The 23,508-nt window shown below is 38.0% G+C and overlaps 1 protein-coding gene across 13 annotated transcripts in view; it reads left to right on the top strand.

The window, feature by feature from the left end:
* Positions 1-23,508, top strand: part of PIGN (phosphatidylinositol glycan anchor biosynthesis class N) — a 115,195-nt gene that overhangs the window by 31,949 nt on the left and 59,738 nt on the right. For all 13 annotated transcript variants that reach the window (XM_042839851.1, XM_042839856.1, XM_042839852.1 and 10 more), the window contains exons 8-12: positions 1,300-1,416; positions 6,240-6,280; positions 7,947-8,006; positions 8,899-8,991; positions 11,265-11,320. In XM_042839851.1, coding sequence (XP_042695785.1) covers positions 1,300-1,416; positions 6,240-6,280; positions 7,947-8,006; positions 8,899-8,991; positions 11,265-11,320 — 367 coding nt within the window. The remainder of the gene's footprint in view (positions 1-1,299; positions 1,417-6,239; positions 6,281-7,946; positions 8,007-8,898; positions 8,992-11,264; positions 11,321-23,508) is intronic.

The following is a 23,508-nucleotide window of genomic DNA, read 5'->3' as shown; positions in this document are numbered from 1 at the left end:
TCTCTCAGCTGCATCTGTTTTACAGAGTTAATGGAGGAACGATCTCAATAAAATGCTGATAGAGTTGGTGGCTCAGCTAAAATGAAAACTCACCAAAAATTGTGCTTTCCTTCTACAATAGAAGGAAATAAGTGATGCCTGGAGGACAGGGAAAGTGTGGTCCCCATCTGTTCTTTTCCCAAACTCTGTGAAAAGAAATATTTGCTGCTTTTAAGCCCAGAGAACACCTTACAAAGGATTTCAGTGTGTCTGAAATCTTATTTTCAGACCTTATTTTCAGAAATCTTATTTTCTTAAGCATAGAACTGGCTTTTTAGTTCTGTCATAGTAGTTGTTGTTGTACAGGCAGCTTCTGTTATTTATGAGTTTATACCTAATTATTTCTTAATAAAGTTGCCCTTGAACCAATGCATTGTTCTGTATCCTGTGCAATGGTTGAAATATATATACAAACAGGATGTGTCTGCACGCATGTACACAAAAATAAAATATGCATTGTTTTAGAGTCTTTAGACCAGTGTAGTTTGTATAACAACCTGACTGCCTTCGAAACTGGATTAAGTCCTACTGTGGCACCTCACCCACTGGCTTCAATGACCAAGCTGCTTTCAAGCTTCTATGGCTTTTGCCTCAACGCAGCTGGTATTGAGATGTCATAGTTCTAAAGGTTTTTTTCTTCTTTTGGCAACTGGTATGTTAGTGTGAAGGGAATCTGGGATATTTTCATCAGTGATTCATCAGTTCTTAGTCTGCAACCAAGCTTTAAAACCTTAACAAATGAATTTGCATCACTGAGAAAGAATGGCAGTTGCTTTGTATCTTCTGTTTTTGAAAAGGAAGTCTAATGATTACTTGGGTAGCAAATAAATTGGTCCTATGTGATTTCTAGGGACTTACCTAATTGCTCAAATCACCCACCATTGATTTCCATGGAATGCTTAGGGATAGACAAACACAGTGTGTTTTGAACAAGTGACTCCTCTGTGCCTGTAGCCTTTTGACTGCTAGGGCTTTCGTTTCTATATTAATGGTTTCTTCTTTCTTTTTATTCTGCGTTCAACATTATACCCTTATAGGTTTGACCTAAGTGATACCACTTTCCCAACGTGGAGCTTGAATTCTGCCTTTATTGTTAGTGGCAGGGAAAAAAAAGCTGTGAAGCTGGAATAGGTCCTCTGTAAGAGAATCCTAGTATATTATAACAGAAACTTTATGTGTAAATGTGTAAATATATATAATTTTTATTTTTTACTCTGTGCATTTTAAATTTTACACTGGTTTTGTTTCTGTGCATCTTAGGATCCCATGGAGCTGGTCATCCCTCAGAGACTTTAACACCACTGATTGCCTGGGGTGCTGGAGTGAATTATCCACAGGAAGTTACATCCCAGCTCTTTGAAGACAATTTTTTGAAAGGTATGTAAAATATAAAACTTAGTCTGAGATTTTGGTGGAATGGATGATGTTCAACAGTTAAATCTGTTAAGCTTCTCTAGCATCTGTTCCATTACTCTAAGTGTGACATGCTTCTTGCAAGAAAGTGTGGAGAAAAAAAAAGTTGACAATGCGTGTACGTGGAAGAGACAGTAAAGCTGGGTAGATGATAACAGAGTAATTTCCAGTGAGCCATGGAACTGAAGACTTTCTCTTTGGGTACAGGAGACTATTTACACTCCTGAAATTTAATTCCAGAGGAGATTTAATTTTTATGAAGACACCCAGAGGTTAAAAGCTATTTGTATAGAAACATGATAAGTTGACACGGTGTAAGAACCTCTTCTAGCTCCACAGTAGGACCCTGGGAACTTGCCAGGGGAGTCCTATCTTGCATTCATCCTTGTGGCTGTTGCAAAAATGTAAACAGTCTTTCTCAATGACAAACTGTGACTCTTCTATTTTTCCCGTACGTACTTGAAGAAGAGTAAACATTTGTATTTAAAACATTTTTAAAAAATAAAATTTAATATTTCGTATATATAATAAGTATTGTCTTATTGGAATCTTCTTGGGATTCTAGTGCGAGATGTGATAAACAGCACTAGCTCTTCCTCTTTCACGTGTTTCACTCCTCTATCTTAAGAAGCCTTGATTCTCTCAGGTTGCTGCTTGGGATCAATGAGCTAATGACTTCCTGTTTTGCTGGATTTTTTGTCAAGGTATGTAGATTACTCCAAAAGTAATGCCTCTATTTATTTCCATGGAAATTATAACAGGTATAAAGAGGATAAAAACACCATCTGATAGAGTAAATTCTCAGCTACAAAACTGTTCTTCAGCATAATTAACACCATTAGCTATGCATTTTGCCCAGAAGACCTGCATGCTGTGCTTGTGAAAATCTACATGGCTGTTCAGAACATGGCTCGTCTTTCATGTTGCTGTTGCCACTGCTGGAATGCACCACCCATCACCTCACTGTGCTCAGTCATGTTGATGAATGTCAGTGGGTGCCATTTTTTCTGCCTGGAGGACTGTGATGACACACCTTTGCTTCATCACCATTTCCGTGTCAGATGCTATTCTGTCAGACTGCCCCTCTGCTGCCATCTCTCACACAGCAATACAATGCAATGGAGTATTGGTTGGCCGGTTCAATCTCTGCTCCCATATCACTAACATCTGCCTCTGACGTGTGGGCCAATGTAATAAAAATGGGAGGCATTACTTTTGGAGTAGCCTTCATACATTGGAGAAGCAAAAATGCATAAAAAATAATTTAAAACCATTGCCCTTGAACAAGGGCATTTGGCAATAATTACATTGTGCTCATTCATCTCCATTAAAAAAATTACAGCATCTCTGATAAAACTGAAAAACAGTAGAATAGAATAACGTTGGCAGACTCTGGAGCCTGCAGCAGTTGATCTTCAAGACTTCCAAGGATGCTCAGTTGCTCTGTTTATACATAATAGCAGATGTTTATGACTGTCGGTTTTTATTCTTAACTTTAGTGTAAACATGAGTGTCTGACTTGAAGTAAAGATAAAAATGGTGTGAGAGCACTCCAAAAATATGAGTATTGAACTGATATCTAGGTGCACAATAGGAAAAGAGACTTGGCTGTCATCTGTTAGGAAATGTTTATTTTCTTTAAAGCAAGGAATATGTCTGCACCCTGCTGTGCCTGCTTCATATTTTGCTGGTGTTTTTGGTGTTGTGTTGTTTTGGTTTTTTTTCTTTGTTTTGTTCTTATTCAAGGCAGGCATCTGATGCTGCCCTTTGTTCTAGACTTGCTTTGCATCTTTGCAGCTGAAGAGTGTGGTGCTAATTTGGTTTAGACACTGGTTACAAGTTCTTAATTGCCAGGAACAGTCTCTATTTGAGTTCTGAATTTGTGTGAATAAACTGAGAGTTTTAATCTCCCTTTGAACAAAAAGTACTATCTCTGTGATATGACATTAGGTCATTACATTACAGCTTCCAGTAGGCTATGCAGCTCAAATGTAAAGAAAAAAATTGTTGAACTGGAATTTGGTACTCAGTTCAGTTAATTCATTAAGTTTCAAACCTATATCTTTTCATAAAGCCCAGGCGTGTAAGGAAAAAAAAAAAATGAGTAAAAGAAGTCTCAAGAAAAGCTTTGTGAGCCTGCCTCTTCTGCTCATTAAAAAAAAAAAAAAAAAAGCTGAAACCACGTGCAGGTGAAGACTGCAATTTCAAGATTGCTTCATTGCAGTTCTATGCAAGTGACAGATTTATATTTCAGATTGTGCGTTCCAGTTCTTGCCTCTACTGACAAAATCCTTCCTAAGTGCTGAGTTACTGTGCTGCCTCCGTGAACTTGTATTTTCAATGCTGCCAGACTTATGCTCTGCTCAGTGCAAGCAGGCTCTAGGCAGCTCAGTGAATCGTCTCTTTCTCATCATTGCCATCAAGGGTACGTACCCCCAGAGGCAGTGCTGACAGTCAGGACTCAGTCCATCCAATTTGTCATGCAATGATCAGTGTATTTCTTGGGTGCCTGAGGGACGCAGTGTCTGCTCCAGAATGACAGCAGTCTCCTTATCAGTCCCTTCACCTGTGCTTTGCCTTCCCTCAAGGCTGTCCATGCAATTGTTTTGGAAAAATTCGTGATGGCAGAGCTGCATCCTGTGGGCAATGCACAGCATTACCCATTTGGCTGTTGGCTTGACCCTTCAAGGCAGAGAGAAGATAGAGCTCCTCAGCACAGACCCTGCCGGGTGGCCTTGAAATGCCATTTCAGCAGCCTTTAAATGTGGTGGTGGCAGCTTTTATCTACAGTCTTACATGTTTCAGATGAAGCTCAGCCTTATTTGCTTCACCTGAAGTAGCTCAGTGTATTCCTTTGCTATTTCTGCTTGTGTGAGGCTTTGTATGAATTGTCCTTTGGTTCCTGTAGCCTCATGCTTAGCCTTTCTTCTTGCACTGGCATTTCCCTGCAGTTCCTTTGGATTGTTTGCATCTAACAGTGAGCTCAGTGAGTTGCAGTAGTAGTGTGGCAAGATAAGAAAAGCATCTTCTCAGATAGAAAACTGCTAAACACCGTACAAGAAACCTGGACAGCAAGCTTAAAATAACTACAAAAATAAAAATAAATGTACAGATCCACCCTGTCTCATTTTCAGGAGTACAGCCCAGTTTGGTCAGTCTGGAGGAGTGTCTGTTTGCTTGGGAGCAGTTGGATCTAATGTGTTATAGCTCCTGGTCCAGGGCATGTCTTAAATCTGTTCCATGTTGAAAATATCTGAATAAGGAAAGCAGAGCTGTTAGATTTAACAGAAGCTTCTCCAGCAAAGCTGCATTTCCTTCTTGCCCTGAACATTCTTGCCCATCTATTTATATAGATAATTTTACCACTGTTTTGATTGGAAAATGTTATTCAAGGAAAACAAGCATTGCTTTTGTATAATAAAAATATAGCTGAGAATCTATCTCTAGAAATGACTGTAACCTGGCTTCCTGTTCTGGAAAGCACAAGAAAACCACCGTGCTCATTTTGGTGGAGTTTAACACAGAATTCATGATTAATACTCATAATACTTCCCCTCTGTTGCCATGGGAACTCATTTTAACTATTTCTTACTGTTGTTAAAATGCATTGCTACTGTTCAGGATGTTCGTAGTACATAAATAACAATGAACTTGTAATCAAATCCCTGCAGCTTGCCCTGCTACAAGTTAATTACTGAAACTTCAGTACATGCAATACTCAAATCAGAGATTTTTTCCATCCTGGTTAATTTTCAGCTTAGGTTTGGGTCTGATATATTCAGAGTGTATTGAAAGAGAGAGCGTATTGAAAGTCAGAGAAAGATTGCAGTCTAGGATTTGAATGCATGCTGCTGTTTGGAAAATAATGAGGCTGTGCCAGAACTTTGCAGTATGGTTTACCAGTGCTTTCAAGGAAATCTTTTTCTCCTACACTTAAACTTTCACTCACGTCAACCCAGAGGCTGTTAGTTTGTTGTTACTTGTTAGTTTGTTGGTTTGGTTTATTTGCTCCTATTGTTTCTGTAGGTATTGGGTCACCTAATTTAATCACTGGGAAAAGACATGAAGAAAGAACCCTCCTAAACTCTGTTTTGAAATAGGTCTCCACTCCCAAAGAAAAATAACTACTTCATTTCCTTAGAAATTAATGGTGAGCAGGAAAGTGCTGTTTTGAACCAGCTTTTTGCATGATGCACCACAGCTTCAGGGGTTTGTACACTTGGCTTTGTCTGTGCTGTAGTTGTTTTGATTGCCAAGTAGTTGAACTTTTCCTTCAGCTCAGTTTTAGCCAGTATTGCATGTGGGGAACATGAAGTGTACTTGTACTAGTCTGTACCAGTATTTGGCGGACCTAGAGTTAACCCTTTCCTTAAAACAAACAAAACAAAAGCAATAAAAAGCCTTATTGAAGAGATTTAAGCAGTTCTTCTCCAGAAACTGAGTTTTGATCTTTTAGTTGGCACAGGAAATTACTCGTTATTTTCTCTGCTGTACTGGAAAAAGTAAAAAGCTTGGACTTCCCTCTACTGATCTGGGTCACAATTGCTAGCAGCAATTTATTCTGGTGGGTAAAAGAAAATGTGAAGCAAAATAAATACATTTTATTGTTTCCGCCTGTTGTGTTCCATCTGTAACCTCTCTTGAGTGAGCGTCCTAAAGCCAAATTATATTTTTCTTTAGTAACAACAATTTTCAGAAAGTGGCGACAACATATTAAATGTCAGCTGAATGATCCTTTTCAAATCTACTTAGACGTGCTGTTCATGTGCTCTGTTATCTCTTTGCAGAATGGAAGCTGGAGAATCTGAAGAGAATGGATGTCAATCAGGTATCACACGTACCTAATTTAAGAACTCATAAACGTTCAGCTTGAATTTTGTGCGATTTAAACTAATTGAGGGAACTTGAATGAATCACCACACTCACTTAGTGTTTCCCTGGAAAATGTTACTTAAATCTCAGGAGCTGCCCTCTGAACATTTATAATGCATACAGTGTGTCAGGTATTCCTTGGAAGCTCAGTACCGCTTACCTGAAAGTGACTTGAACAGCATAGTTTCTGAAGTTAGTGAACAGCTGCTGTGTGTTTTTTGTTACACTTAATGTGATGTTGTTTGTTTACTGATGTTTTTCAGAGCTATTTTGAAATCTGTATTTTTATTGGTTTAGTGAGAACTATTGGTGATAGGTGGATGGTTGGACTGGATAATCTTGTAGGTCTTTTCCAACATTGTTGTTTCTGTGATTCTGTGATTACTCTTTCCAGAACTTGCTATCACTACTGAATTAAAACTAATTCTTGCTATATGGTGGAATTGTTTTATTGTTGTTGTTTTTCCGACCAAGTCTATAGTTCTGGCCCAGCCACTTGGGTGTTTGACAACTTTTTGTTACTAGATCAGCCAAGCTTTGTAAAGTCCTAGCTGTGGTGTACATCTGTGCACTGGTGGCTTGCTTCTTACTTCATCCCATTCTGTAAACCCCAATATATGAACAAAAGACTCCAAATGTGATATAACAAGGGAAAGATACTTGTGCTGGAAAGTTAAGGGTGGGAAAGTCTTCGATCAGCTGCTTTCAACAAAATCCTTGCATGAAGGTAGAGCTGGATTTTCATCTCAAGGTTGTCAGGAATTACAGGGATGTCATTTTAAGACTGGGTTTTAATATGAAGAGTCTCAAGCATCACTTTGTTCCATGTAATGGAGTCCTCAAAGACAGCTTCCTCCAGCATTCCATAGTATATGTGGAACTATAGGTAATAACAGCAAGCTAGATTTCTGCTTTTATATTGCAGTGCATATGTTTTGTCCTCTAAAAATAACAGTTTGTGCAGTACTGCCTTGGATTTCAGCGCAGTTTCTTCAGATTTGTAGTGGAGGAATTTTTATGCCTAGTTTTATATTACAGGAAAATACGAACCAAGTGAGAACCATTGTTTATCATTACAGGTAGAAGTTAATGGTGACTTACTTTCTGAGAAGCCTTGATGTAAATAAAGGGTTTTCCTTGCGGATTGAGTGCTGAGTGGAAAAAAGAAAACTCCTAGGGTCCTGCTTTGAGGGGGAGGAGTAATCCTCACTGTGAGAATATGGGTAGAGGAGCGTTTTGAAGAGCAATGTATTCCACCTGTTGTCTGAAACTGTAAATATGGCATTCTTTCTTGGTATTAATTGTCATAAAAATGGCATGCTTCTGAGTGCAGTGAAGAAAGATATTGAATTCCTTCAAATAAAAAACATGGCGTTTTATATTTTTTAAGCTAACTGTATTTTTGAAACTTTATCAGTAGTAGAGTCTCATGTTATGCATGTTAACCATTTCATGATGACAAGTGGAAACTGTAGAAGAAATATTAATAAGTAGTTTTAACTTAAAGCTTCACATTATGATATCATTAACATATCTACATTTGTAAAAGTTAAAAATAAACTGAATTTATTAGTTCTAGAAACTTTAATTGTGTTAAAATGAGGATGCTTCTGTGTGCACAGGCTGACATAGCACCGCTGATGGCTTCCCTTATTGGTGTTCCTTTCCCCTTGAATTCTGTGGTAAGTACTGCAAACATTCTACCATATTACAGCAATCTGCTTGTCTTAGAGGAAGGGATGTTGGGATTAAGACATAAGGAAAAAGATTAAAAATCTAGAAAATTACTAGAGGGTGTATAAGGCTATATATGGACAGTACTTGGGAAGGCAGCTGGTCTTTTATAACCTGCAATTTTACACTGTTAAGCTAGAAAGATTTTTATATTTTTTTAGGGATTTTACCAATAGAATATGTTTTGAATAATGTTTGATTTTGATTGCGAAACAAGCTAGTTCTTGCAAGTTAATGTTTAATTATTTCTGGTTTAATTTAGTGTGGTGGGTTTTTCAGATGATACCTTGTGCCTTTAATTTAACAAACAATGAGAGTCCTCTCTGAGATGTCTTTTTCTTTGAATTTGCTTTATTTTTGGGTATCCCAAAGTTTGTTTAATAAATACATGACTGACAGTTAGCATTACACTACCATACTATCATACTTCTTATTTTGTTTTAAAAACATCTCTTTACAACACATTTTCAAAATATTTTTACTACAAACTCTGCTCAAGAGCATGTCCCCCTGTACTGCAGTCCTTGCTGGACATACAGACTGTGAGGAAAGGGGGATGGTGGCATATGAATTGTTCACTCACTCATCGCGAGTGCTGGGCAAGTCAGGACCAAGTGTGGGTTTAGGTGGAAAGCTTCTAGGTATTTTTAAAATGACCTCAGATTAGTGGATGAGGTCTTATTACTCTATGCTATGTTGTATAGTAACAACTTCCATTACTTACCTTTATTATGTTCCTGTGGGAGTCAGGGTGATATGGACAGTCTTTGTGATGTTGGAAAATGATGTAGAAAAGCTATTATGGCAGTTATGTAACTAGTACTTTTTTTTCTTCCCCAGGGAACCCTGCCTCTGGAATACCTGAACAATAGTGATCATTTCAAAGCAGAGAGCATGTTTACCAATGCTCTTCAGGTTCTCGAGCAATTTAAGGTAACTAAGCATATGGTGAAAAAGAAGTATATGTCTTTGAATAACAATTATTGCTGTGCTGTGTAAAATAGTTTTCTGGGACATGCAGTGTATGTGGCATGCTGTAATTCAAAGGACTAAAACTGCGTGCGTATGCTATATAGGTCCTTCTGAAAATAATGCCTCCCATTTATTTCTATGGAAACTTCAATAGGTACAAAGAGTGAAATAATAGAGCCTACATACTGTGCTTTTAAAAATGTGCACCAGTGGAGGTGGCCTGCTGTCGCTGCTGAAACACACCACCCACTGCCTCCCTATGCTCACATCCACTGTTTGGTCTCCATAAACATTCAGCAAGTGTCAATGAATGTCAGTGGGTGCTGGTTTTAACTCATTAGAGGAATTCAGTTCCATGCTTCTGCTTCGTGTGCACTTCTATGTCAGTCACCAATTTGTCAGACTGCCCCTCTACTGCCATCTGTTGCATGAAAACAAAACAGTATCTGTGGGAAGGTTCAACCTCTACTGCCGTACCACCAACATCCACCTCTGATGTTGAGCCAACGTTATAAAATTGGAGGCATTACTTTCAGAGCAGCCATTTAAGTAATCCACTTGACTAGTGGTGAAGAATATCTGACGAGGTTTGAAAGACTTTAATAAACTTTTTTTAAGGAAAAGAAGCAATTTTTTTTTCTCAATTCTTAACTTCAATGCTGATGTTTATTGATATTAGTGTAAACTAACCTATAGGCAGTGTGTAGGTAGGTTTCAAGCTGAATACCAAGTTTTGTTATCAGAAAAAGAGGCATCTCTTTTCCAACTGTGTTTGGGAGACAAGGCTCTCAGGCAGAATCAACAAACAGATTGAAGAGTAACAGGCATGTGTCCATTAAAGAAATGAAATTAGTGGGTTAATTAACCTTTAGCTTATGTTTTAGTGTCTGTTGTTTTGCTTTGTTTCTTATCTCTGCTTTCTATCTTGTTTCATCTCATATTGGAGATTATGAGAACACATGGTCCAAGCAAACAAAAAAGGTTCTATTTCACTAGATGCTGCCTAATTATGGAGTAAGAAACAGTCCCAAATCTCAATTTTGACAGAAAGCAGAGTCATGCAGATCCGTCAGGAAATGCATGTGACAATAGCAGAGCAAGGAACTGATTTGAGATCACCTGTAAGGTGATGATTAGTGCCTTCAGCACCTTCTGTCCCTTAAATGCACAGCTTCCCAAATATGGTTTGTGTGCATCACAAATGGGCCATGTCAACAGCAGTCATTTCCAAATCTGGGATGGAGAGCTGCCATGTAGCAGAGGAAGTGACTGGCTGGATGTGAAGCTGAACTGTGCTGGTACAGCCTCCATGGTTGGAGGGAAGTCTGCTCTAAGTATTGAAGATGTACCTTGGCTTTTTGTTGTTAATGATTGTCTCAAGGAGTTCTTGAGGAAAAGTTAGTAGCTCTTGTCCTACTCTTCTGTAAGTTTATGTTTATTGTGTAATTCCTTAGCGTTAGACTATTTTCTTGTTGAGTGGCTTTTTTTCTAGAATTATTTCGGAAGAACTGTTTATAAATTTCTTTTGCATTTCATTGCTGAAGCAGAAGTAGTGCACTGGATTAGACATGCCAAGTGAGTTTTTACTTTTTCTGTGATGGAGTGACCTGACCACAGATTGTACTCCCTGGAGAGAGAATGTTGTATTGCATGGATAGGATGAGACATGCGGGTTGCTACTTCAAGCTGTCAGATTCTGAGAGCACTGTGCTAGAATGTTCTCTCTGTTTTATGCCATCAGTCAAACTCAAGACAATCTGGTACAGGAGACCTTAAAGATGTTTTGAAGGGCCTTGGGCAAAGTGACTGTCATCAAAATCTTCTATTTTTAGCCAAGCACAGGTTAATCGATCTAATAGTATTGTTTGAACACTGTAGCAGCTGAGTTCTAGTTCCTGTCCAGCATAAATAATGGCTCTTTCATAACAGACTGTTGCTGAAGTCATTTAGTCTTTCTTGCTACATCTTTCCTTTCTCCCAAGAACTGTAGAAATCCTTCTGTATCAATCACCGATCGAGGGAGTGGGGATTGTGTTTTACCTGCCCTGGAGCAGCTTTGGTTTTCCAGAAACACTGATTCAGTGCTCAGAGGAGTCGCACAGATGATATACTGACAACTTGATTTCATTCCTTTTCCTAGAAGACTCTTCCATAGAAGAGTCTCTTCTGTGGCTTAGTTACTGCCTCATACAATTCTTATTGTAACTTGCATCTGTTGTTTTTTTTTTACACAGGTTAAAATGAGTCAGAAAAAGAGAACTACGTTGTCATTTCTGTTCACACCATTTAAGTAAGTGCCTTTAAAACTTAACTTGCTTGTCTCAGCACTTTGTTATTTCAGTGAAATGCAACAACAGACAAATCTGGTCTCTTCAGTCTATATTAAATCATAGTGTTCACGAAACTATGAAACTTTGCATTAGAAAGAAGACTGTTGAATTCATTTATATTTCAAAGCTCTGATTAGAAGTAGATTAAGAAAAAAAGTTTAATTCCTTACCATTAATCTTTTTTTAAGAGCTATTTGCTTAACCTTTTTAACAATATATCTTTATAGAGACGTCACAGTAACTTTCACTGCAGCCTTTTGCTATGTTCTTGTAGCATTCTTTGGGAGATTAAAGTCACTATAATGTTAGGAAAAAAAAAATCTGTTCTCTTCCTTGTTTGTATGTGAATCAAAATTGGACTAAGAATTGTTTCTTCTGCAGTTTAAGTTCTAATCAAAAGCCAATAAACAAAATATCTTACAGCTAGAAATGAAGTTCAAAATCTTTAGAATTTGTGTTGCCTATATTAGAATTTCCAAATCTGTGAAGGAGTTTTTGAAGAGATTTGTTTAGCTGTGAGCTCTCTGTTCTATTGTGCAGAGCTGTTAGTGACCTTCTCACCCTTCAGATTTATCCGGCTAAAGCTGCTTTATCCTATTTCCATCCCCCTGCCCCAGAAGGTCTGAGAAAACTTGCTTTGGGTGCACAGGATCAGTTCTGTTTTTACTATGTGGAGTGCTCCAAAAATGCTTTGTCATTGAGCGCAGTTGTTTTCCTTTGAGACATAAAACTGATGTTAATTAAGATCTTTATGTCATAGGAACAGTGAAGTACTTGAATCTTTCCCTGTGAAGCGCATTTAACTGCTAAATAAGATTGTTGTGTTTATGAACAGAGATTTATTGTGTTACTTTATACCACTAACTTCTTCAAAGGAAAAGGCTCTAAGACGCTTAGTCTGTGCAACCACAGTTAAGTCAATCTTAGGCACATATTGAATGTTTTAATTAACATTCTGCTTCACGATAGTATTATCAAAGAACTCACTGATCATATGGAACAAAATTGCTGCATGGAATGGATGGTCAGTCATCTTTGGTTCTGTGGGGAAGACTTAGATTGACTTTATAGCTCTTGATTAAATTTTACCTTTGTACAAGAAATATCTGGTTCAGTAAAATAGGATGAGTTTTTCTTAATGCTAGATTTATCTTTAAAGGAACCAAGTGCTACTAGTTACCCTATGAACTGGTGTTTTTTTTTCTTTTTTGTGATATATTAATTTGTTCAAAGTTGAAACTCTTGAGACATTCATCACTTTGAAAATAAGACTAAAACTTGTTGTAAAAGTATTGTTACTTTTTGACATGGTATGCTGGAAGAAGTAAATTTATTTGATTCTCAATATTTTTAAGTAGCTTCTGAAAGAGAATTTAGTGTAATGGTTTCATGGGAAATGTTTTTATGTGAAGCCAAATAGATTCCTTGGGTCTGTGAATTACCTTACAAAAGTTATCAATGGTTGCATGTTATGTGAGTAAAGACTCTATTTGGTTCTCAAGAAGATAAATTTGTATCTTCACTGCAGGAAAATAGGAAAAGTTTCATACTGCAGACCATCACATATTAATGCAAATACTCATCCAGCATATACTGTGCAGTGTTTTCCTAGGTGCTAAGTAGGATTCACAGCATTCCTTCATTTCTGAAACTGGGCCTGTGTCTGAGAAGCTACCAAGAGGCCTTCTCCAACCATTTATTAATAACTGTGGTAAAGCATTTGAGGACAAACTTATTCTTAAACAGACAGATGGCTTCCTAGTAGTTCAGCTTGCAGGAACTGAAGGAAAACCTGAGATAATTCTACATATGGCACCTACAGATCCATTCCTTTGTGTGGAGGTGACTGTGGGAGCAGTGAAATGTAAGCCTGAGCTTCAGCTGGGGCTGATGTCGTCGTGTTAGAGTAAGCCAACTTTCATCAGTGGTTTAAGTAAATTTTGCTTGAACCAGAGTGAAACGCTCAGGGAACGTATCCCCTTCTGACTGCTTTTTCTGTGATACTGTAGGTCAGGTTGTGTGTATTTGGTAGCAAGGAGATGTGCATTTCAGGACTTCACAGCTAGCTTTGTCTGTGTGAAGAGATCTGAGGATCTGACAGTTAAAATGTCTAAATAGTGCTACCAAACGTGTTTTGAAGGCTAGAAACTCAGAAGGCAGCAACATTACGGCCCGTGTGATCCAGTTTGAAATCTGTTAACACAATACCTGTTGTTCCACTAATACTACTACAATGAAAAAAAATGCTTAGTAGGAGTCTATGTATAATTGTTTATGTATAATTTTAAATTAGCAACCTCTTAGAAGGCAAAAATCTCTGCAGATGCAAAGTAGTATTTATTATTTAGCGTATAAAAGGGTATGGAATGATGCAGCTGCTCTACTGTTCTCAATAGAAATTAAATAGGTGAAGCTTTGGATAGTTTACTTTTGCATCTGAAGCAGGTGATCTCCTGCTATGCTGTTTCAGAACAATCTGTAGTTGTATAGAGGTTGTATTTAAGCACAGCTATGCATTTTTTGGATTTGTCCTCTGTCTGGACGGTTTGTCCACAAATTATTGTTAATCTGTCATTGACCCTGCCCACTGCTGAACACAGTTGTGTGTTCTGGCTACTACCATCCTTTCAGTAAGGTGTAAGTAGTTTCTTCTACATCTGTTCGTTTATTTGAATTTTTGTAGAAAGGAGTTTAATGTACTTTTAAAATATTTGTGGGGCTGTAAATCTGTAACTCGAAGCTCAGGAAGCAAAATGTTTTATTACTCCCCAGTTTATTGGAGGTTAGTGAAGCATAATTCATGGCTTTTGGGACCATCAATTTTATGTGGAAATTTAAAATGTAGCATTCTGTTCTTGAATATTAGAGATTCTCTTTCACTGTCATGATAATGGAAAAATAAACAAAGATGTCTTAGAATTGCTTTTCATAAAATATTCAAATGATGTAATTGAATAAACATTGCTTAAGTCTGTATAACAGAAATGTGGGTGTGAGTTCAAAGAGGTAAGTGAATCTAAAACTTCCAGCTGAGACATTCAATTTTCAGAGAAGTTGGTAGAATTACTATTAAGGTTGTATATATCTAGGAGGAGAGAGGTACTTTCACAGATAACATACTATGTAGAAAGCAGAATTTACTTAAAACATCAGCTTAATTTTTCAGCATGTAAAAAATGTTTTTATATTGTGGTGAAAATCCTGTTTCTGAGCCTGAATTTTCAAGTGTGTTACTATCAAGTGACTAGAAAATTGTTCGTGTCCTCAGATGCAATGACTTAAAAACAAGTGTTTGAATTGTATGTTGAATCTATTATACTAAAAGCACTAAACTATTTCTTGTATATTACAGGGCTCTGTTTGTCTTATTTAGACAATAGCGTTGGCAGAGAGAAAATTTCTTGAGTTAATTTGGGATTTCTGATTTTCATGAGGAATCAATCCTCTAATGGAGGTGTGATTAGCTCAGTGGATAGGGGATGAAAGAGAATGTTCCCTTATATGGATCCAAATTGCATCCCCTAAATTATCTGTCCAGTTGATAAGGATAGGGAGAAGGGATCTAGTTGTATAACGAAAACTTTGGTTAGTCTACTTGCCCACATTTGAGGGAAGGCAAGAGTTTGGGTAGATGTATCTATCGATAAGGATGCATTTGGCTGACAAGTAATTTTGTTTACATTTAGTCCAAATCCCTTCATCAAGGAGCAAACCTTTCTAAAAGTGTGTGCTGAGGGCTACCTGTTTCACAGGTACACCTTTTGCAAGGAAGTCAGCTTCAAGTGTCTGCTGATTCAGGAGGGTCAGGTGCACAACCTTCTCCCATGGGGGATGAATATACAAAGCAGATATGTCCCCCACTTATATGCAAGTTACTTGTGAGGCTTACACTGAATAATTGTTTATAATATTTATAGTCTATTCTAGTTGAATGCCTGAAGGGATTTACTGTCTGAATTGAGTTTCTTTCCCGCTTCCTTTTACTCGCTTTTTCATTATTTATGAAAGGCAAGTGAGTCTTCAGAAATTATTTGCTTTGCAAAATCAGAGACTTTTCTTATTGGGAAGCTGGAACACTGGCTATGTTCTGACCTTTATATTTAAGAAAGGCAGATACAAAAATGCCAGATGCTTTGGAAGAGAGAGGGAGGACAAACCTGAAGACTGCTGACAAGGAAAACTGATATCCAGGATAGTGAACTTTCTTATTAGCATTCTGGCCACTTGATGTACCTTAAGGCAACTGCAGAGCTGGCATAGCTTGAAGAGGTGTATGCCAAGGGGCCAGATGCTACTGCTGCAAAAGCATTCCCAAAGCTGGCATCTCTGGGCTGTGAAAATAATCCTGAGAGGTGTAGAATGGGAGGACTCGTGTATTGAGGTGAGTAGAGGGAACATCAGTGTTGCATGGAAATTCTCTTAACCAATTAAAGCAATTTGATTATTCAGACAGGTGCAAGTGATTTAATATATTAAATTACATAGAAGCACAGGAGTGCTTTTTGTGTATGTCCAGTGCATACAGTGCTTTTGGAGAAGACTGCTTCCAGCTGTTCAGGTTCTGATTTGGCACACAGCAAGATGGCAGGAGCATTAGGTTAAGAAGAATCGTATACAAAGAAGATGAGCAGCTGGATTATAATCAGTGCTTGCTTTCCTCTAGCTGTGCTTTTTTTGATATCTTCAGTATTTTATATCAGTAAGGCATTTTTTTGTTTGTTGTATTGTTTTTCAGGAAAACAAACCAGCTTAAGCATGGTTTAATGTTAGATCAGTATCTTCTCATGTATGAAAAATTCCATACCACATTGATATTACGTCTTTAAAATAACTTAATTGCTTGAATACAACATCTTAATCATCCCAAGGACTTATTTTTTGCATATAGTCAAGCCATGACTTCCATAGCTATAGCTCTGTAGAAAATCTCAGCATTTTTAATATGTGCAGTGTACAGCTATTAACCATGCTTCTCTGCTATTTTCAAATGCAACTTTTCATTCTCCCTGCTCTCCAGGGAGATGTATGACTACCTTAAAAATTTGCATGGGTTTCATTCAGGGGAATATCAATCACATAGGCTGAGTCCTTCCACATAGATATACATCATGTATTTGTCATGGTGATAGAAAATTGTTCTTCCATAATGTCTCTGAAGATGTACAGCAAACTCAGAAAATGCCTTATGCACTAATACTTTCTTCTTCCTTTTTGTGACTGAAGACACAGCGCTACATTGCTCACTCTGTCTTTCAAAACTGATATTTCCACAAAACTGACATTTGGATCAAAGTGCAACAAGTAATTTCTCCTCCCTCCGTGAGGGTTAGGGTCCCTTAAGGTCACTAGACATAGTGCATCCTTTAAAGCATCTCGTTCTTGTTTTGTTCAAATAAATGGCATCTATTTAGGAAAGTTGTAGCACCTGAGATGTCATGTGCTGGTATTACATTCACAATTAAATATGAGGAGAAAGGGTGGAACTATTGCAGTAGGAAAGAGTATTTCTAACAGTGATTACTCCCCTTGTTCATTTGTGTGAATACTTTGTGTTTCCAGAGGAACTCTGATTTATCAGAGGCACTGCTAAATTCATCGCGGAGGACATTTCAGCCCCTTTGTCCTGTGGGTAAGAATAAGGGACAGCATCTTCTGTTAGCAGCTAGTGAGGTCTGGCAAGGCAGCCAGCCTTTTCCTTTTCCTATTTGGACCCCACTGTGTCAGAACATGGGGATCTCGGTGTCTGCTTGCTTCTGAGGTAGCCAGTACAGGTAGGTGAATATGGGTACTTTTAGCCTGTTGGTGTTAGGGAGGCAGACCACAGCAGTTTCTCTTCTGCTTTTAGTTTAAAGAATTGGTGTAAACATGTTTGAACATAAAGTAATGAGAGGAAAAAAAGCTATGATACCAATTTTTTATATTGAAAAAAAAAAATCTTCACTGTTAGATGTACTAGAAATTAATTTCTGTGCTATAAAATGTATGTGCTTTGGCAAAAAAAAAAAAAAAGGTAAAAAAAAAAAAGTGAGCTTCTGTTTCACTAGATGTGCTGTGTCTAAAATGCTCAGCTGTACAGTGATCAGGGAGGATGCAATCTTCTTAGAAGGCAGGCATCCTGCTGCTCTCAGGCTTCAGCAACACACCCAGAAGCTTTTAGTTTTTATATGAAAAGCTTACTGGCAGTGGCTTCTGTGCAGAAGGACTGATCGTAATTGGATTTATTACCCAGTGGGAAGTAGGTAAAGTCTTTAGAAGAAGCTAAGAGGCTAATCTGTAAGATAATATATCAGAAGATTTAAATGTTTTTCTGTGCTTCCTTGTGTAAATGTTTGGCCTTTTCTTGGACTTTGAGGCTTCATGTAATGAAGATGGGGGTCACGTCCACGATGGGCAGGGGCAGTGACATGGGAAAGGCAGGGAATATTCCTGAGTGAGGTGAGAGAACCAGCACAAGGCTTTGTGGATATCAGTAAGAAAGGCGTGACAAATAGCTTAAAATAGCTGTTTTAATAAGTTAAAATAAGAAGAAAATGGTAAATCTGATGTCCCTTGGGTTGCTGGGTAAAACACCCCGTGCCTATGTACGAGGGCTACTCTGAAAGTAATGCTTCCAATTTTGCTACGTTGGCAACATCAGAGGTGAGTATTGGTGGTATGACAGTAGAGGTTGCACCTTCCCACCAGTACTCCATTACTTTTTGTTGCTGTGTGACAGATGGCAGCAAAGGGGTAGCTAACAAAATGGTATCCAAAATGGACATGCCATGCGAATCAAGTGAAGGTGTGTCACTGACTTCCTTTGTGAGAAACAGTTGTGCCCACTGACATTCATCAATGCTTGCCAAATGTTTACGGAGGCCAAACAGTGAGTGTGAGCACAGTGAGGTGGTGGGTGATGTTTCAGCAGTAGATTTCTACAAGCCGTGTTTAAGTATTCAGCATGAAGGATCATGGAGCAGAAGGCAACCTGTGGCACAGCATGGCGTGCCATAATGCTGCAGCTCAATATATGATATATAGATCTTCATACATTTCACAGGGATTAGGACTGTCTTGTTGTATACACAGGGCTTCATCAGATAGTCAGCGTGTGTGTCCTGTGCTACTGAAAGAGAGAAAACTATAAAAATGGTTCGTTTATGTTCCTTCAAGGATCTTCAACTTCCCTTCTGCTGCTGCTTTTTCCAAGGCTTCTGCATCAAGTCTGGCTGACTTTTCTAACAGAACACCCTACCCCTGCAAGATCCCTGCTCCAGTTGCTCAATTCCGCTGAGGGCCACAGGGACCGCTTCAGAGTATGGCCTCTGCTTGTCTGCACCTCCTGCAGCAGTAGTTTGCGTGCAGACTCACGCTGTATGCAGCCCAGTTATCTTGTTTCTTTCTGTTCAGTGAATTGGCAGCTGGCAGTTAGCTCCTTTTCTCTCATCTTTGCTATCTGAAGAATTTACATAAATATCCTAAGGCACTTTGCTGTTGAATATATGAATATGCTTCATCAGGGATGCTGAACTGTGGAAATAAAGGCTATTTTAGTTTTTAAGGTTTGTTAGCCCAGAGTTAAACCATTAGCAGTCAGACCACTTCTGGTGCTTCTGTTGATGTCCTCTTTCTTACTTTGTATGTTTGTAAATGTGAATGTGAAAACCTAAGTGTTAGAAATGTATCAGTAACAATGTTTACTGGTAACTGTTGGAGGTGTGTATTCTTCTTTATGCTCTACAGAACAAAAACACTCAGATCTTAAAACAGGAGTCTCTTATTGCAGTTCTTACTGCTTTTCTTTCATTCTGTGATTTATTTTTTTTTTTTATTGCTTGTTAAAGAAAAAAGTTTGTGAAGACAACTGAGCACAGCCCTCCAGTTATACTGACCCATTTGCCCCCTGGCAAAGTAGGTGAAAACCCAGAAACCACAAAAACCCAGCTGAATTTCAAACAGTACAAAGCTGAAGCTCCTGACAATGGAGGAGTAGGAGAATAGAGAGCAGTAGATTAAGACAGTAGTGGGGATATTGAGGGTCCTGACCCTTATGCAGATGTGATAAATGTATTGTGGAGTACCTTTTCTTTAAATAAACACAGCTTTACCACACTACACTGTTGCCATGATTTTTTTCACCTCTAAATTATGTGCGTCTTCTGAATTATGAGAACTAAATTTCATAGGCCTTGTCTGTTCAGTAGCTTAGCAGAAAGCATTTCAGTAAATTGTTAGGATTCGGTCTATCTAAATAGATTAAGCATCACCAAGTTGCCCATTGAGTCGTTTAATCTTTGATATTTCACTATTTGATCACTGAAATATATGCAAAGGAGTTTCTCGTTCTCACAGTGCGTGCTGTCAGCAGATCTTTGGAAGAATACACAGTAGAGCAGTCCTTTGAACCAGCATATCTAAAGAACTAGAAGACAAAAATGGAGAAAATCAGCTTCTGAATGAATATTGAAATTAATGTAAATGTGCTGTTTGGTGAAGTCCATGGAACTGTAACACAGTCATTTTTCCTGATCATTGCCTCTAGTAGCATCATGTATTCTCTATTATACAGCAAGTTCAATGGGAAGTAAACATCATGGTTCCAGAATGTGATTTTTGAAATATTTATTTGGTTGATTTTTCCCTGGTTTGCTGAATGAACTCATGGCTTCGCATTGCTTGCAGTTCACTTTCTGACGATTCTTTGCTCTTGATGAGGAAGTGGCAAGGCTTTATATTATGTATTTCATTCTGCTTCTCCTAAAAGGCTATCCACAATGCCTGTGGAAGAAATTTTAGGTTGATAAGATTAGGCTAGTTAATAATATTTAATATCAAATCTCTGCTCTTGCAGATTGCTTTTTAGTATGAGGTTGTTATGGATCAGGCATAAACATGCAGCCACTTTTGTGTCAAATTGAACTTGCATTGCTTGCTATCACTGTCTTGCTTTCTCCTTGCTCACCTGGAGTGCAATGAAATGCTGTCTGTTGTATGGTGGGAATGTATGAAGGCATCTTATAGGAGACTGACTTTGTTTTTGAAGCTTGTTGCTGCTTTGAAAAGAGCTGTGAGAAAATGTTGCTCCATTACTGGTACATCTTGAGTAGCGGCCCAGCAAAATAACCAGAACCATTTTATCTCTCTGCTTTTAAGATGCCATTTTGCCAACAGCAGTGATGTGGATCAAAATAGTAATAGTTGGTCCTCTAAGTACTATTTCAGCTGATTGCAGGATTGCTGAACTGGAAGCAATCTGTCCTTCTTGGTATGGCTCCCTCACAGTGGGCTAGATCGTAAACAGCCTGAATATATTCAACCACTTCTGTTGCTGGCTATTTTCCCTCCTGGTGAGAGCAGAGATTATAGTGTTGGCCCCTCGGTGCCCACATCAGAGCAAAATGTGAGTGCCTGCCATGCAAGCTTGGGTTGCTCTGTGGGTGGGATGGTGCCAGATATAATTTTGTGATGAGAAGGGCAATGTTAGTTCAGAGCATTTTTTTTTTCAGGTTGTAATTTGTCAAAATGCCAGGAATCATCTTGAGAAGAGGATGAGAATCTGTGGCTGCTCAGCCTTTTGACAAAAGGGTTTACTGGGATTGTTTGGCAGGTGGCCAGCTGATGCCTCTTTACCTGCCAACTGTTTTAGGGTTAGAAATTTCATAGTAAAGCAGATGAGAAGGTCTGCTGTCTCACATTCAACATCCTAACAGGCTTTATTCCAATTGTCTTTCTCATCTTGCTGGGGCTTAAGGGTTTGAGGTTTAAGGAATCTTTACCTTCTAGATCTCAAACTTCTTTCAAAAGGAATGTCTTGTTTTTTTCCCCCATCTCCAACTATGCAATATGAAAAGTTGAAGATTTTAGTTTGTTGAGCAGCTGTTGCAGTTGCTGCTGTTGCAGCTGTTGCTGTTGCTGCTGGTGGATACAAGTCATAGAAATGCAGTCTTTGCATTTGCATTGCATTGCAGTGTTGTAGGATGCACGGGATGGGTGTGTATATATGTGTAATTATTTGTTAATGAGGAAAGTAGGAAGCAATAGGATGTAGATGTACATGAGCTGACAGTGCACATCTGTGCATTGTGGATCATAGATGTGAAGCTTGTCCTGGAGAGATTATTGAATCCTCCTGAAAGAAATTAAAAGTTCTCAAGCATGAGCAGTCAATTTTACATGCAAGGACATTTGCATGCATTTGAAGCAAAACAGCTGAAGTAAGTTTTTCAGTTAACAGTAATCTTAAAAAAGCTTAGCATTTTTCTTCATACAAAGCATTATCCTTCTGCATGTGCATCCTTGACTTTCGTAATTAAATCTGGAGCCTTTAAGTTTTAAACTACTACAGATCTTAAGGGGTTACTTTTTTATAGTACAATTCTGGAAAATGTACTTTATGAAATAATGGCTATAAATCATTACTCAAATAATCAGATGTAATAAAATTAACATACTAGTAATGGAGGGGAAAGATATAATTGCAAGATGTCTCTTTTTGTTCCGCGATTTTTATTTCATAGGTTGTCTGTAGCATGCTGATGGGGATGGTAATTTGTTAGCATGATGATAAATAAAACTTACTGGCCAAAGAGAGGTCCCCTTGACATTGCTATGGTAGCCTTCCTTCATCACAGTCTTGCTATGAGTGCTGTCAAATAGTTGAACTTATATATAAGGCATGAATGATGTGTTGGAAAGATTAATTTTTTCAGGTACACTTATGAGCTTGGTTGGAAACAGAAATGCTGAGGTTCTGACAGGCTGACTCCTGTTCTTACCCCTGCCATCAAAATGGTTCCAAAGAATGTTTATCAATCAGGTGATAGGCGCTTTATATATAAAAATATAAATATAAATATATATATATAAAAAAAATCCAACCAAGCTAACATCTCATAAGGGATAGTTTACGAGCACTTGCACAATTAGCCCAATTGCTTTGTTCCATAACTAATTGTTTATTCAACTAAGATGTTTATTCATGGATGAAGCTGGGATTTTCCTGTTGGAGCTAATTTCTGATAAGTAATTTTCTGATAAGTAATTTTATTTTTTTTTTAAGGTGGCTTTTTCATAGTGCCATCATCATTTTCCATGGAGAATGTAATTTTAAATCTTTACAGCCCTTACATTGTGAATGCTTATAATATAAATAATATGTGACCATTGAGTTCTTAGTTGTTTAAGTTTATGGATACATTTTACATTACATGAGTGATGTATTCTGTAATATTTTCTTGTTCAAAGAAAGGAGAACAAATTTGAGTTGACCAACTGCATTATTTTTGTGTGCTTTTGCTAATAGAGAGAATAAAACTTAAGTATTGTTGTGTCATGGAAATATACCTCATTTTACTGGGTGAGCTTCTCATTTTGTATTTGGTAGAACTGGATTTTGGTGGTGGGTAGCTGGGAAGAACATATACACCCATAACAACTTCTTTGTTTCTTTGTAGAGTTCATTATCTTTCTAATAACGATCAGTAAATTCATTTTATTTCTATTAATATTAATGGCACACGTACCTTAGATGACCTTGAGAATACATTAGCATAATAGTAGTGCCTCTGGGTTTTTGCATACTAAAACACAGGGAAATAACTGATCAGTTTATTCTTTTCTCTAAAACTATCATTAGTAATAAAACGACTATTGAGAGTAAAAAGATGTTTAAGGTATTTATAGTTAAATGACTATATGGAAAGGTATAAAGTGAAAGATAAAAATACAGCTTTTCTAGTACAAGCCTTTGCATTAAATAGGGTGAAACTGGCAGCAACAATAAAATTTGAATCATAACATATCCCAAGATGGAAAGGATCCATAGAGATCACAGAGCCCATGGGGTCCGGGTTCCACCCAGCATCACCCACAAATCAGACCATATGACTGAGAGCATTGTGCAGATACTCACTGAACTCTGGTCAGGCTCAGTGCCATGACCACTGCCCAGGGCAGGCTGTTCCAGTGCCTAGCCACTCTCTTGTCAAGAACCTTTTCCTGACACGCAGCTTGAACCTCTTCTATCGCAGCTCCATGCTGTTTCCTTAGGTTACATTGAGACAGTGCACATTGTCTCACACTTCCGATGTTTCGAAGATCTAAATAAAGCTGCATAACATTAGTTGCAGATTTAAAATTTAAAAATTCCTTACCTAAAAGTTAAGTTATA

This window comes from Centrocercus urophasianus, unplaced genomic scaffold, assembly GCF_019232065.1.
Source record: "Centrocercus urophasianus isolate 14NV4802_14NV808 unplaced genomic scaffold, USGS_Curo_1.0 seq_11, whole genome shotgun sequence".
In the NCBI taxonomy this organism is placed as follows: Eukaryota; Metazoa; Chordata; class Aves; order Galliformes; family Phasianidae; genus Centrocercus; species Centrocercus urophasianus.
This window is presented reverse-complemented; position numbering and strand designations above follow the sequence as displayed.